At 43.4% G+C, this 16,099-nt stretch overlaps 1 protein-coding gene across 1 annotated transcript in view; it reads left to right on the top strand.

The window, feature by feature from the left end:
- The window catches only part of LOC126188827 (uncharacterized), a 165,655-nt gene that overhangs the window by 84,528 nt on the left and 65,028 nt on the right, over positions 1–16,099 (top strand). Inside the window, exon 4 of the mRNA XM_049930440.1 lies at positions 9,649–10,000. Coding sequence (XP_049786397.1) covers positions 9,649–10,000 — 352 coding nt within the window. The remainder of the gene's footprint in view (positions 1–9,648; positions 10,001–16,099) is intronic.

Below are 16,099 nucleotides of genomic sequence, written 5' to 3'. Positions count from 1 at the left end.
GGAAGACTGCATTCGACGTTATTCTGCGCTATTTTCGTAATCAGGTTCTGTTAGGGCAAGAATTTCCGTGCATACAAGGTGAGACCTAAACAAAGTGACCATTAACTATTTCTGGGACACTATACAATTTGCGTGAGGTCGACTCGATTCTTGTTTGTACATAGTCATGTGAGCTCAGTATAATATTTAGGACCTTGAAGTGCTTGGAAGGGTTTGTAGCTACATGTGCGCACTTCGCGGCGTTGCGTTGGTCACTTTAAACAGTTAAGCACGGTTAGACGCGTTTCCCATGGCGCGCGAGGAACAATGCACCCTGTGCTGTTCTGGGAAGCATTAGAAATCTCTCTCGGTGCTGGACCGTACCACAGCTATGCGTCATCGCGTATGGGACCAGCGTGAGCGCGCCTTGGAGTTCTGTGGGGGCGTGGCTGCGTTGGCCGTCAAGTGGCGGCATGTGCTTCTTATTAGCAATCTTTTGTTTAAGCTATATTCCATAGATTTCACCGACAAATAGGATGCTGCAAATTAAGTAACAGTACCCCATACATGTGAAGAATACCGATTTAATTAATTTGCACACATTTTTTATATCAATATGGTGGTGGGGGTACAGTAATTAATGGGAGGGAGCGCGTGAGTGGGTGACATGGAGCAGAACAGTAGGTTAAGTGCGGCAATCAAGAATGCGGAAGAAACAGCGTTCAAAAGCATGTGAAATTCGAAAAGTGTACCAGAAAATGATGGGAGGACATAACTAATTACTTAATTTGGTATTTTAAGGAAATAGGGGTGACATGGAAAACCACTTAACAGAACAATAGGTTCAGTGCCAACAAAGGCCCAAAAATGGGGTAAGACACCCAGAGTACAGTGATGAACATTAGGTTATGCATCATGTTTGCTCCATGTAATTACTTCTTACAAGACGTACGTGTTTCCAGACAGCAGGGAATGATGAGCAAGAGAAATCCATCCCCCCCCCCCCCAACTGATTTTTTTTAATAAACAATATACCCTTGAATTTCTTGTTATGAGATCCTTCCTCTCCACCAGTTTCCATATATTCCATACAATGCCTTGAATCCCCTAAATTGTTTAAATAAACAGTATTCCACATGTCTAAATTGTTTAAACAATATTCCATACACTACAATCGAATACCGTCCAAATGAACGATTGACTCAGTCTTTTTCCTGCCAATTTCTAGGAAGAGGTGGCGGTCGAATGAATTAGGTTATTGGGGGTGCCCTTGTTTCTCACCATTGTCTTAGGTTAGTAGAGGCTGCATTGTCCTGATGGAATTTGAATTTCCCACTAGGGGGATGTGGCACATTCCTACCAGAGATGTTAATTAATTGATGAATGTAATTATGTAGTCAATGTGACCTGAATTATCTTCCCACCACTTTCTTACGTTAGTAGAGGTTGCATTATCCTGATGGAATTTTTACTTCCCACCAGGGGCCATGGTAGGGGCGGGGGCATGGCACTTTCCCACCAGAGTGTGTTACTAACTGATCAATTCAATTAAGTTGTCAATCAAATTGATAACAATGAGGGGGGGGGGGTATTCCAGTAGCTCAGACCTGAAACTGTACCTGTAGCAGTGAGGGGGGAGGGGGTGGGAGGACAATAGGTTAAGTGCCTCTCAGTCAAAAGGAAGTGGGGATGACATAGAAAAGCACTTAACAGAACATTGGGTTAATTCAGACCTGAAAGTGTACCTGTAGCAGCAAGGTGTGAGGGGTTTCCTGGGAGGGGAGGGGAGTGGGAGGGGGTAAGGGACAATAGGTTAATTGCAATGACATGGAAAACCACTTAACAGAACAAGAGGGTAAGGACCTGTCAATCAAAGGGAAACAATAGCTTAAGTACCTATCAATCAATGGAGAATAATAAGTTTGCCCCTGAGTGCATACCTGCCCCTGATGTAGGCAAGCCACACTAACAAAATGCACCTGTATGAACATAGCCCCACTACTTGCACCCAAACATTGTCATGCAAAATTTTGGGTGGGTTGCGCAGAATGTGTCACCGATTCTTTTGCAATACTGGTCACAGTCACTGGACTTTTTAGTTATCGTATACATGTCTACGCAACCCCGGTACCAAATGTAGAGACTCTTCGTGCTCGTATTGTGGATGGCTGTGATACAATACACCATTCTCCAGGGCTGCATTAGCGCATCAGGGATTCCATGCGACGGAGGGTGGATGCATGAATCCTCGCTAACGGAGGACATTTTGAACATTTCCTGTAACAAAGTGTTTGAAGTCACGCTGGTACGTTCTGTTGCTGTGTGTTTCCATTCCATGATTAATGTGATTTGATGAGAAGTAATAAAATGAGCTCTAACATGGAAAGTTAGCGTTTATGGACATATGTCCACATAACATATTTTCTTTCTTTGTGTGTGAGGAATGTTTCCTGAAAGTTTGGCCGTACCTTTTTGTAACCCCCTGTGTTTTATATATATATATATATATATATATATATATATATATATATATATATATATATATATATATATACACACTAAATAAAATTAATAAACTGTATAAAAATTCCTTACACGTATCATAACAGCTTGGTGGTAGAGAGGTACTGATCACGATCAGAAGACTGTGGGTTTGAATGCTAATGGGTGCTTTCCCATTTTTTATTTTTAAATTTTTATCGAAGTTACTTTGATTACCATTTTTGTTCAGTTACATTGCTTAAATGTAATTTTTTATTTATATTTCTTTGTGATATATTTTAAATCGATGTATGAACTCTCTCATTTGCTCTTATTGTTACTTCACATGATTCTTTTTTAATTTGTGAACTTTGTTCACATGATTTGATTATTTTTGTGTATTTACGTCGACTTAAATTTGTTCGTTGTAACATTTTATGTTTGTACACATTACTGTAGTCATTACTGCTATTCGTTATTGTGGTTGAATTTAACTTTTAATTACAATCCCTTCTTTCTTTCACATCTTCATATTCTTTTTTTTCAGAATACAACAATAATTTACGTTTTAAATATTTATGTGACTATTACCATCCAAAATATCCCCATTTCGTAGTGTTAGGAGCATTTTTGAGGTCACTGCACATTCGGTGCAAATAGATTATTTCGTATTTTGATCTTTACCCGATCGACCACAAATTTCGTATGTTCCAGTACTATGACAGATGATTAAAAATAATGGAGACCATTTGCATCAAGATTCCAATAGGTAAAATAATGATAGGTAGGAAAAATTGCAGACAAATGAGACGATACTACGACGATTAACATGACGTTACAAAGAGGTAGAAACAGAAAGCATTAAAAGAAATTAATTACATACAAATAATGATCAAAATCATTTAGATAACGAATTACAAATGCAAATTTCAAATGATGTTAGGATATACGACCTCTTGCACTTTACGAATATCCATTAATCACTACGCTACACCACCACTTTGGCAAGTATCAGCATTTTTAAAGCCGTAGACTATTTTAAGAACAAAATCACACGATTATTACAAAAGCTAGTAAACTGGAACACTATAAACTTTTCCTTGACTTCAATTTGTGTCGAGCTGCATTGCATCTGGTTAGAGCACGTGGTTCCATTTGTCACAAGATAAGTGCATGGATCTATGACATCATAGTGGAACAGCGAAAAATGATTCAAATGGCTCTGAGCACTATGGGACTTAACTTTCGAGACTTAGAACTACTTAAACCTAACGAAGCTAAGGACATCACAGACATCCATACCCGAGGCAGGATTCGAGCCTGCGACCGTAGCAGACGCGCGCTTCCAGACGGGAGCGCCTAGAACCGCTCGGGCACACCGGCCGGCGTGGAACAGTGAGAAACTAACTTTTCGGTAGGGTCAAAGAGAAAATCTTGTGGTGGTTTCTCCACGAAACCACTTACGCAGAAGGGGTTAAATCGACATCCATGTGCTTTGATAAAAGCCGAAAGGCGTCACACGATGGATGTGTAAAATACACTCCTGGAAATGGAAAAAAGAACACATTGACACCGGTGTGTCAGACCCACCATACTTGCTCCGGACACTGCGAGAGGGCTGTACAAGCAATGATCACACGCACGGCACAGCAGACACACCAGGAACCGCGGTGTTGGCCGTCGAATGGCGCTAGCTGCGCAGCATTTGTGCACCGCCGCCGTCAGTGTCAGCCAGTTTGCCGTGGCATACGGAGCTCCATCGCAGTCTTTAACACTGGTAGCATGAGCGACAGCGTGGACGTGAACCGTATGTGCAGTTGACGGACTTTGAGCGAGGGCGTATAGTGGGCATGCGGGAGGCCGGGTGGACGTACCGCCGAATTGCTCAACACGTGGGGCGTGAGGTCTCCACAGTACATCGATGTTGTCGCCAGTGGTCGGCGGAAGGTTCACGTGCCCGTCGACCTGGGACCGGACCGCAGCGACGCACGGATGCACGCCAAGACCGTAGGATCCTACGCAACCGCCTCCATGAAGCTGGGCTACGGTCCCGCACACCGTTAGGCCGTCTTCCGCTCACGCCCCAACATCGTGCAGCCCGCCTCCAGTGGTGTCGCGACAGGCGTGAATGGCGTGAATGGAGGGACGAATGGAGACGTGTCGTCTTCAGCGATGAGAGTCGCTTCTGCCTTGGTGCCAATGATGGTCGTATGCGTGTTTGGTGGCGTGCAGGTGAGCGCCACAATCAGGACTGCATACGACCGAGGCACACAGGGCCAACACCCGGCATCATGGTGTGGGGAGCGATCTCCTACACTGGCCGTACACCACTGGTGATCGTCGAGGGGACACTGAATAGTGCACGGTACATCCAAACCGTCATCGAACCCATCGTTCTACCATTCCTAGACCGGCAAGGGAACTTGCTGTTCCAACAGGACAATGCACGTCCGCATGTATCCCGTGCCACCCAACGTGCTCTAGAAGGTGTAAGTCAACTACCCTGGCCAGCAAGATCTCCGGATCTGTCCCCCATTGAGCATGTTTGGGACTGGATGAAGCGTCGTGTCACGCGGTCTGCACGTCCAGCACGAACGCTGGTCCAACTGAGGCGCCAGGTGGAAATGGCATGGCAAGCCGTTCCACAGGACTACATCCAGCATCTCTACGATCGTCTCCATGGGAGAATAGCAGCCTGCATTGCTGCGAAAGCACTGTACTAGTGCCGACATTGTGCATGCTCTGTTGCCTGTGTCTATGAGCCTGTGGTTCTGTCAGTGTGATCATGTGATGTATCTGACCCCAGGAATGTGTCAATAAAGTTTCCCCTTCCTGGGACAATGAATTCACGGTGTTCTTATTTCAATTTCCAGGAGTGTAGAAACATGCAACAGTGCTTTTTAATAAAGTAAACTAAAACCAAATTGTGGCTAGTTGCTTGCTCTAAATTGTTACAAAATACTTGTGTGACGTAACACACACTTTTTTAAGATGGTTTAAGGAAGTTAACAATGAAGGCATTGTTCCAATTTTCAGATGATGCAAGAAACGTTATGTTTTATGTAAATCAGAAAGTAATGGCTACATTCTTTTCACTTTAGAAGAAAAGTAAATGCGATTTAAAAAGGATGTCAACCACAACATTGACGATTAATTTGTCACTTTTGAGTAAAAGCACCACCTTTATGCACAGTTTCTTTTCCACCATGAAGCTCGAGCATGTAAACTTGTGCATCGTGGCCCAGCTTCCTCAGCCGCCGGTGCTCAGAAGTTTTAAAGGTCTCTACATCTCCAAAATGATGCCTCCAATAAGCTTCCTTCGGTGGACCGAAGAGACGGACGCGATGTGGTGCAATTCCTCGTTATTCCGGTCGGTCGGGATTTTTGGTATCCAGCACGCAAAAATCTTGCAGTAGCCGAGTTTGTCAGTAACGACCATGGCAACTAACGACGCAACTCGCCTGCTGTTACCCGGCGGTCGCCGCGGAGATTTGGTCGACACGCTACATGTTGTGTGACGTCACAGCAGCAGTTGGCCGGCCGCAGTGCGTGGCATCGGCCAACTGCGTGCGCCTTTCAGCTTCTCTACAGCAACGAAACCGTTGTCTAGCGTCCAACGCCGCGTTTCCATACACCTCCTTCAGCTTTTCATGAATGCGTTTCGGCGTTCTACAGCAAGGAATTCAATTACAAGACATCAACATACGGACATCAACGCCGACCATTTCCGAAAGTTATATAGTTCGGCCATCTGTTGATATAGGATTCCGTGAACAGACATCTTCTGAAGCTCAACTCGCTCTGTTCTTTCGTGAGATCCGTAGCGCTGTTGACAACGGTTCTCAGGTCGGCGTCGTGTTCCTTGACTTCAGGAAGGCACTTGACGCCGTCCTGCACTGCCGTTTAGCGAAAAAAATACAAATTTGCAGAGTGTCGGACCAGATTTGAGACTAGGTACAAGACTTCTTTGCGGATGGAACTCTACAAAATGGTTCAGATGGATATGAGCACTATGGGACTTAACTTCTGAGGTCACCAGTCCCCTAGAATTTAGAACTACTTAAACTTAACTTACCTAAGGACATCACACACATCCATGCCCGGGCAGGATTCGAACCTGCGACTGTAGCGGTCGCGCGGTTCCAGACAGTAGCGCCTAGAACCACTCGGTCATTCCGGCCGGCTTTGGAACTCTACACCTCGCTGTTAATGGTACAAAATCGACGTTTGATTAGATTAGATTAGTTTTTCGTTCCTTAGATCCGGCTGAGGAGATCCTTGTGGATGTGGAACATGTCAATCTATTTTTTTAAAGCTGAAATATCAATACTAATAGTATGAATATATACATCATTTATTTCTATTAAAAAAATCGTCAATGGAGTAGAAGGCCACTAGTAAGTCTTTCAGGCTCCTTTTAAACTGATCTTTATTTTATTTTTTATGTTTGCTGGCAAATTATTGAAGATGACTGTTCCTGAGTAGTGGACCCCTTTTTGAAGTAAGTGCTTTTAAGTCCTTGTGCAGATCATTTTTGTTCCTGGTATTGTATGTATGAACTGAAATGTTTGTTGGAAAAATAGATATATTATTTAGGACAAACTTTATTAAGGAGTAAATATACTCTAAGGTAGTAATTATTATATCCTGTTCTTTGAAGAGGTTTGTAGAGGACGTCCGTGAATTTACTCCACAAATAATACGTATTACACGCTTTTGGACTCTGAAAACTTTTGTTTGACTTGAAGAGTAACCCCAAAATATTATACCATATGACATTATGGAATGAAAGTAGGCAAAGTATGCAAGCTTTTTCATTTTTATGTAGCGTATGTCTGCTAACACTCGAATTAAAATAGAGATTTGTTAAGGCGTTTCTGCAGTTCTGTGGTGTGCTCCTCCCAACTGAATTTATTATCAAGTTGTAATCCCAGGAGTTTAAGACTGTCAACCTACTGCTCTTTTTCATACTTTATGCATATGCTGGGTGGAAACCTCTTACAGGTTCTAGATTGCATATAGTGAGTCTTTTAGAAGTTTAATGTTAGTGAGTTGGCTTTAAACCATTTATTAATTTCCATGAAAAACTAGAACTACACTCGACATACTATTTATTGCAATACCTGTGTCATCTGCAAACAAAACGAACTCTGCTTCTGGCAGTGTAACTGATGAGAGATCATTAATGTACACAAGAAAAAGCAATGGCCCTAAGATGGATCCTTGTGGGACACCACATGTAATTTCTTCCCATTCTGATGATGACTGATGACTTAATTCACTAGTCCCTTGCACTGACACCCTTTGTTTCCTGTTAGTGAGGTATGACTTGAACCATTTTGCAGCACTACCTGTGACACCATAGAATTCTAATTTATTAAAAAAAATGTTGTGGTTCACACTATCGAATGCCTTTGACAGATCACAGTAAATACCTGCTGCTTGTAACTTGTTATTTAATAAATTAAGTACATTTTCACTGTAGGTGTAAATAGCCTTCTCGATATCAGAACCCTTCAGAAATCCAAACTGTGTTCTTGATAATAAGTTATTTGTGGTCAGATGGTTAAGAAGCTGCCTGTACATTACTTTTTCTAAAATTTTTGAGAATGCTGGCAAAAGTGAAATCGGTCTGTAGTTTGATGGTATCTCATTTATCGCCTTTCTTGAATAGAGGATTAACATCTGCATATTTTAGCCAGTCAGGAAATGTCCCAGTTATAATTGACTGGTTACACAAGTAACTTAGAATTGTACTAAACTCACAAGAAGACGCCTTAATTAACTTTGTTGATATTTCATCGTAACTACTAGAATGCTTTGTTTTTAAATATTTTATTATGGAAGTTATTTCTTTTGGTGAAGTGAGTGACATATTCATGCACCTGAAACTATTTGTAAAGGCTAGTTTCAGATATTCAGGGGCATTATTTACTGATCCTGACAATCCCATTCTATCAGTAACGGATATAAAGTACTTGTTAAATAGATTTGGCACACTATGCCCATCGGTTACTAATGTGGCATCTACCCCTAGTGCTATTTGCTCCTGTTCCTTTGTGGTTCTACCAGTCTCCTCTTTCACTATATTTCATATTGTTTTTATTTTGTTCCCTGACATTGCTATCTTCTTCTCGTAGTGCAATTGTTTAGATGTTTGAATTACTTTTTTTTAAATATTTTACAGTGTAAAGGCAATTTCCAGAGTACCCAAAGGAAGTGTGATAGGACCGCTAATGCGTACAACGTATGTAATTGATTTAGTAAAAAGCGTCGGAAGCTCTTTAAGAATAATCGCAGATCATGTGGTTCTCTATAAGAAAGTAGCAACACGAGAAGACAGAACCGATTTGCAGGATGACCTGCAGAGGATTGATGAATGGTGCAGGTTCTGACAATTTACCTCGAGCGTAAATAAATGTAGCATATGGCGCATACACAGGAAAAGGAATCCGACTGTGTATAATTACATTATTGATGTCAAACTATTGGATACAGTATCTACCGCAAAATGTCTAGGAGTGAAATTAAACGCAATGACCACGTAAAAGAAATAGTCCGAAAAGCGTATGCCAAACTGAGGATCATTGGAAGAATTTTAACGGATTGTAACTCATCCACGAAGCAAATGACTTATGAGACGCTTGTTCGACCGATTCTTGAGTGTTGTTCATCAATATGGGACCCTCACCAGTTTGGACTGATAGGTAGGACAGAGAAGATCCAACGAAGAACGGCGCGTTTCGCCACCGCTTCGTTTAGTCTGCCCGAGACCGGCTACACGGATGCTCACCAGACTCCACTGGCAGACTTCAAAGGAGATGCGGTGTGCGTATCAGAGAGGTTTACTGTTGAGCACTTTCTGGGAAGAGTCTGATACCATATTAGTTCCTCCCATATACATCTCACGAAATGACCACGATGAAAAAAGCCGAGAACATAGAGGTAATACAGCGGCTTACTAACGATCGTTCTTCCACGTCGAAACGAAGTGGAACAGGTACGTGGGGATACGTTATCGCTACCGAAAGTACCTTTCACCGCGCTGCATTCGGTGGCTTGCGAAGTATGTTGTAGATGTAGAGGACGCAGTTACTGGAATGAGCTGTAGAAGGTTTTGGGAGGTGTGGCAAGTTCAAGGTTCTTACAACTTACTTAAGTGTAGCTGTACAGTTTGTGTGCTTGCAGGTAACGGGACGTCGGAGAGACACCTGGGCCGCAACCTGCCGATGCTGATCTGGTGGTACGGGGGCCAGCCCGTGCGGACGCCCTACTACCAGCTCAGCTACGCGCTCATCTGCTACTGGTTCATGCTCATCTACCTGTCCACCAGCACGCTGGACGCCTTCTACGTGACGCTCATCATATACCTGTCGTCGCAGCTGAAGATGCTCAACGCAGCACTGGCCGACACCGTCCAGCTGCCGGGGCGCGGTGAAGCGGCTACCGTAGCCGACCGGCGGTCCGCGGCCTCTGGGGCGCGGCACGGGGACTACCGCAGGCTCGTGCAGTGCGTCCTCTTCCACCAGGAGATCATCAAGCTGCGTAACGCAACGCTCTGTCCACAGGCTGGCCAAAGTAAATATTTCATGCACCTGAAATTAGACAACCCAGCTTACATCGCGTGCTTCTGTATGTTGGGTTGCCTATCTCAAGGCGCTTGAAATATTTTCCTGGGTCAGTTTTATTTTTCCCATCCTGTATAACTGTTGGTAATAGGGGAACTCGTGCTTAAGTTTTTCGACGTCCCTTCTTAATTGTGGTGGTTAATCTGAACATTTATATACTTTTAAGCGTGTGAAAAAGGACATTGGTTCAAAGTCAGCTAAGATTCTGGTGAAATCGATTACAAAATTCAAAAAAAGAGTGGTTCTTTTGAAGTAGAATGTGGGAAAGAAAGGAAAGCAGCTGATCCGACATCTGTCGAAGATGTTGCCACAGCACTGCAGGAGGGGTTGACCAGCTGTGTGCAAACATGCGGCACGTGGGGAATTCAAACGTTGGACAGTCCCTCCACCACAGTCCGTAAAATGCTGTGAATCAGCCTGCACTGCTGTCCATGCAAACTCATCCGTGTTCATGAGTTGAATCCTCCTGACTTGCCAGCAAGACAAACTACGACTCCGGAATTTCTTGCTCTCGTGGATGTGGATAATGAATGGCCGCAGCACATTCTGTAGACAGATGAAACTCATTTTCGTTTCGCTACGGTTGCACGTTCGGTTCGAATCCTGCCTCGGGCATGGATGTGCGTGATGTCCGTAGGTTAGTTAGGTTCAGGTAGTTCTAAGTTCTAGGGGACTAATGACCTCAGAAGTTAAGTCCGATAGTCCTCAGAGCCATTTGAACCAACCCACTTTCGTTTCCAACGACACGCAGTATGCAGAATTACAGAATATGGGCAATAGAAAATCCACACGCACACCAATCGTTACCACATCATTCTGAAAAAGCAAATGTGTGGTGCAAGTTAACGGTATCGTTCATGGAAGGCTGTGTTTTTCGAGATGATGAGCCCTGCGGGTCTTGTTACCTGTACGGTCACTAACAGTTTTTGGCACATCAACGTCACTCCAACTTCTTAACAGTGTGCATGTTTTTATGAAGATGGCGCTCCTCCGCACATTGCACAACCAGCGATGCGGCTGCTGCAGAAGCATTTCGGAAAAGCTAGAATTGTCAGCACTCATTTCTCTACAGCCTGCCCGTCCACATCACCTGATCTTAATCCATGTGACTTCTGGCTATGGTGCTATCTGAAAGATGCTGCGTTCAGTGCTCCAATTACGAACGTAGCTGAAGTGAAGGAACGAACAGCGCAAAGCATTCCGAACGTGAACTCTGAGGCACTCCATTCTTTTGTGGAACATGATGTTCCCCGATTTCAACTTGCGGCAGGAAACTGTGGGCAGATTATTGAACACGTCTTGCACCAGTCTCACGACAATTAGAAACAGATATCAGTTTGCTTTTTATGTGGTTTTTGGCCCCAGCACAATTAAAAACCGAAGTCATTTTCCTTTTGATGCAATTTTTAGCCCCAGGACAATTAAAAGCAGACATCATTTTGCTTTTGTTTTTACGCAACTTTTGGCCTTAGAAGAATTCGAAACCGATTTTTCCCACCCGGTTTGGTAGGACCTTGTCTTGGTCGATGGGCTTACCGAACAAACAGTGCAGCAACTGTCGATTGCTGAACCTGTGCGTCATGCGCATTCAAGAGTGTGGCTGGTGCAATATGCAACTCAAACCATAGCCCCAGTACTGCAGTTCTTCTGCCATTTGTACCCGATCCGATTTACCTTAAGACGCTGGCAGAGACGTCTCATATTTTTTTTTTTTTGTTCCATGACGTTGCCCCCGGCGTCAATAATATATTGTTCAAATTTGTGAGCAGTGGTTCTCTTCCTACGCGTTTTGAAACTGGAACTTTTTAATTATGGGCACCATATTCTATTCCTGGTACACATGTTCTATGAATTTCACAGTGTAATGATTTTTATTGTTTATTTATACTACCTAATTACTTCGAAAGTAAAAGAGTCACAGTTACAAGGCTTGTAGAAAATACGTTGTAGTACCAACCATTTTCCTTTCATTGATAATATGGGTTATTAATGATGTACAACACTGATACTTATTGAATAACAATAGAACACATAAGAATGGGAACTTATTGTTGCTATTTCAGCTTAGTTCACCAGTGTTTAACTCAGTGTTTAAAAGAGATCGCAAATAAAATACAAATTATCCTCCTGATTCACACATCCAACTTGTGCCCAGCCTCTATACTTGATACAAAGCACCCACTCTTCGTCAAACGGCACCATGCACTTTGACAAATGCAGTTTTCGATCCCTTCTGTTGATCCATTATTTCCTATAAAATCCAGTTTTCTTTGCCGCTATGTAATTAGTTTCTCATGATCACTCTCTGTGCGTTAATTACCTTTTGGAGCACTTAAATTCAGTTTTCTTCAAATCTTTTTAGCCTTTCTTTTTTTGGCTTTCAATTTCATTTTCTCGGTGGCGATCTTTTGCTCCCACCAAGCGAGGTGGCGCAGTGGTTAGCAAACCGGACTCGGATTCGGGAGGACGGCGGTACAAACCCGCGTCCAGCTATCCTGATTTAGGTCTTCCGCGATTTCCCTAAATTGATTCTGGCGACAGCCGGGATGGTTCCTTCGAAAAGGGCACGACCGACTTCCTTTCCCAATCCGATGGTACCAGTAACCTCTCTCTTTAGTCCCATCCCCAAATCAACCAACCAAACAACATTTTCTCCTTCAATTGTTGTGTGGAAGGTAGTGATACAAAGGTCCTACTTTTGAACCTCCATCGGGGTCATTTTGTTAGATGTAACATTGCTCACAGCGTTTTCACGCACTCTTCATTCGTCTTCCTCTTATTTTTGTTCAGTTTCTGCCACGTCAGTCTGAAAAGAAGTGAGAAGAAGAAAATATAATTTAAAAACTGAAGTTACGTGTGGCGGTACAGAAAGACAATCGCGTGGCCGGTACTGCACAACTGAGAAGCCGTCGGATCTATTCATATCATACGTTCTTTTACAGAAATTATCATGAAACGTTTGTTAGATGTCATTTATTACATAGCATAGATAAGAAAAATACGGCGTTATTAATCTCTCACCTTAAAAAGGGGTACCACAGGCCTGATGTTATCCTAATAACAGTGCGACCACCGCCAGCCACGCAGAGCAGACAAAGCACTGAAGAGAGGAAGGAGGTATACGTGCTTGCTGCTTCTTAAGGTACGCATTTACCACCTGAAGGCAGAAAGGTAAATCACAGTAGTGGCCGGCCAGCCGATACTGCACGAATTTCCCCTCCACCGAGATTCTGACCCACAAGTGATCCAGTCACATCTACGGTGCAACGAAAGACTTTTCTCGCACTGCATCGTAAATGACGTAGGACGTCACTAAATCCATGTGATTATCTGATGATCGCCGTGTTATTTGCATGGTTCTACCAATCGGGGAAAATGTTCCAATGATTCGCAAACATTTCTCTAACGCTTTGTCTCTAGCACTGTTAATTAGAAGGAGAACTTGACCTGGGAGTGATGTCCACATGACACACGTACACAGCGGACAAGACCACGTCACTGAGGGAGGCAATGTGATGTCAGTCCGTTCTTGAATGAACCTTTTGAGTAAGTCTTTAGACATTCCGCTGTGTGCTCTGAGTTGGGGTCCTTCTGACGAAGTCCCTGCAGCCGGTAGCTCTACCGTGCTGTAAACTGGTAAACAATGGCCTCTGATAAGAATACCCGCTGCGGCCTTTAATAAATGAAGTTTAGAGGTACCGTCACGGTGAATTTATTGAAAAAAGTCACAGTGGACTTGGCAGCAATGCACTTGTGGTGAAAACTAACATAATGAACTCGAATAAAATATTATATTCAACAGTCTTCATCTCATAAAAACCGTTTTATTCCTGAGTGGTTACGGTTTCTACCTGACGTCGAAGAAATAGAGGGAATGATTTAATGCAATAAACATAAAGTAAAGAATAATTATACGCTACCGCGCGGGATTAGCCGAGCGGTCTCAGGCGCTGCAGTCATGGACTGTGCGGCTGGTCCCGGCGGAGGTTCGAGCCCTCCCTCGAGTATGGCTGTGTGTTTTTGTCCTTAGGATAATTTAGTTTACGTAGTGTGTAAGCTTAGGGACTGATGACCTTAGCAGTTAACTCCCATAATGTTTCACACACATTTGAACATTTTCAATTATACGCTTCTCTACCCAGTGATGATTCGTGGAGACGATGGAACGGAGCAGGAAAAGCGGACGCCGCCCAATGATGTCGACTGTTCACTGTGTGGCGTGTCGTGGAGTCAAACAGCAGGCGTCCTGCTCCTTGCCTGTCGCCCTGCGTCGTCTTCAGCCAACAGGAAACAACGTATGCGATACAAGCCAAACAGCATGAATATAAACCTTTTGCTGTTTGGGGAGCAAAATAACTGATGACGGTCGAAGTAGAGAGGATATAAAATGTAGACTGGCAATGGCAAGGAAAGCATTTCTGGAGAATTTTCTTAACATCGAGGTTAGATTTAAATTTCAGGAAGTCGTTTCTGAAAGTATTTGTATGAAGTGTAGCCATGAAACGTGGACGATAAATAGTTTAGACAAGAAGAGATTAGAAGCTTTCGAAATGTGGTGCTACAGAAGAATGCTGAAGATTAGATGGGTAGATCACGTAACTAATGAGGAGGTATTGAATAGAATTGGAGAGAAGAGAAATTTGTGGCACAACTTGACTAGAAGAAGGATCGGTTCGTAGGCCATATTCTGAGGCATCAAGGGATTGGAGGACAGCGTGGAGGGTAAAAATCGTAGAGGGACACCAACAGATGAATACAGTAAGCAGACTGAGAATGATGTAGGTTGCAGTAGGTACTGGGAGATGAAGAAGCTTGCACAGGATAGACTAGCATGGAGAGCTGTATCAAACCAGTCTGTGGACTGAAACCCACAACAACAACAACAACAACAACATCAAAATAACAATTTACACGTAAATATGGTTCTCGAGGTAGTCATCGGGTGTCGTGAAAATTCCACAATGCTTCATCGGTGCAACAAACCGTCGTCTTGAAAATGACGGTCGGTTACGCTGACGAAATATTGCAGAATTTTCACAAAAATATTCCACATCACGACTGAGAACCATATTTACAGGGAGTCCGTCAGCAAAGTCTCAAGCAACACAACAACGTACATGTTGTACAGTTGAAATTTTGCACCACCTAACGTGAAAAGGTACTACTGAGCAGCCAGTGGCTTCAGTTAAAGTGTTAGCCGACTGCCCTGCAGGAGACTTTTCAGTACAGCAAGAATGGGCAGCAGGACACTACTGGTTACCTTGCGGTATTAAGTTTTACATCCATACTGTCAAACAGTCCCCCCCCCCCCCCCCCCCCCATGGACCATAGACCTTGCTGTTGGTGGGGAGGCTTGCGTGCCTCAGGTATACAGATAGCCGTACCAGAGGTGCAACCACAACGGAGGGGTATCTGTAGAGACGCCAGACAAACGTGTGGTTCCTGAAGAGGGGCAGCAGCCTTTTCAATAGTTGCAGGGGCAACAGTCTGGATTATTGACTAGTCTGGCCTTGTAACACTAACCAAAACGGCCTTGCTGTGCTGGTACTGCGAACGGCTAAAAGCAAGGGGAAACTACAGCCGTAATTTTTCCCGAGGGCATGCAGCTTTACTGTATGGTTAACCTGGAAGAGCAGTTGAACGGAATGGACAGTGTCTTGAAAGGAGGGTATAAGATGAACATCAACAAAAGCAAAACGAGGATAATGGAATGTAGTCGAATTAAATCGGGCGATGCAACGGCAATTAGATTAGCAAATGAGACGCTTAAAGTAGTAAATTAGTTTTGCTATTTGGGGAGCAAAATAACTGATGATGGTCGAAGTAGAGGGGATATAAAATGTACACTGGCAATGGCAAGGAAAGCGTTTCTGAAGAAGAGAAATTTGTTAACATCGAGTATAGATTTAAGTGTCAGGAAGTTGTTTCTGAAAGTGTTTTTCATGGAGTGTAGCAATGTATGGAAGTGAAACGTGGGCGATAAATAGTTTAGACAAAAAGAGAATCGAAGC

Source organism: Schistocerca cancellata, chromosome 5 (genome assembly GCF_023864275.1).
Source record: "Schistocerca cancellata isolate TAMUIC-IGC-003103 chromosome 5, iqSchCanc2.1, whole genome shotgun sequence".
In the NCBI taxonomy this organism is placed as follows: domain Eukaryota; kingdom Metazoa; phylum Arthropoda; class Insecta; order Orthoptera; family Acrididae; genus Schistocerca; species Schistocerca cancellata.
The sequence above is the reverse complement of the archived record's forward strand: the minus strand, read 5'-3'. Positions and strand labels throughout refer to the sequence as shown.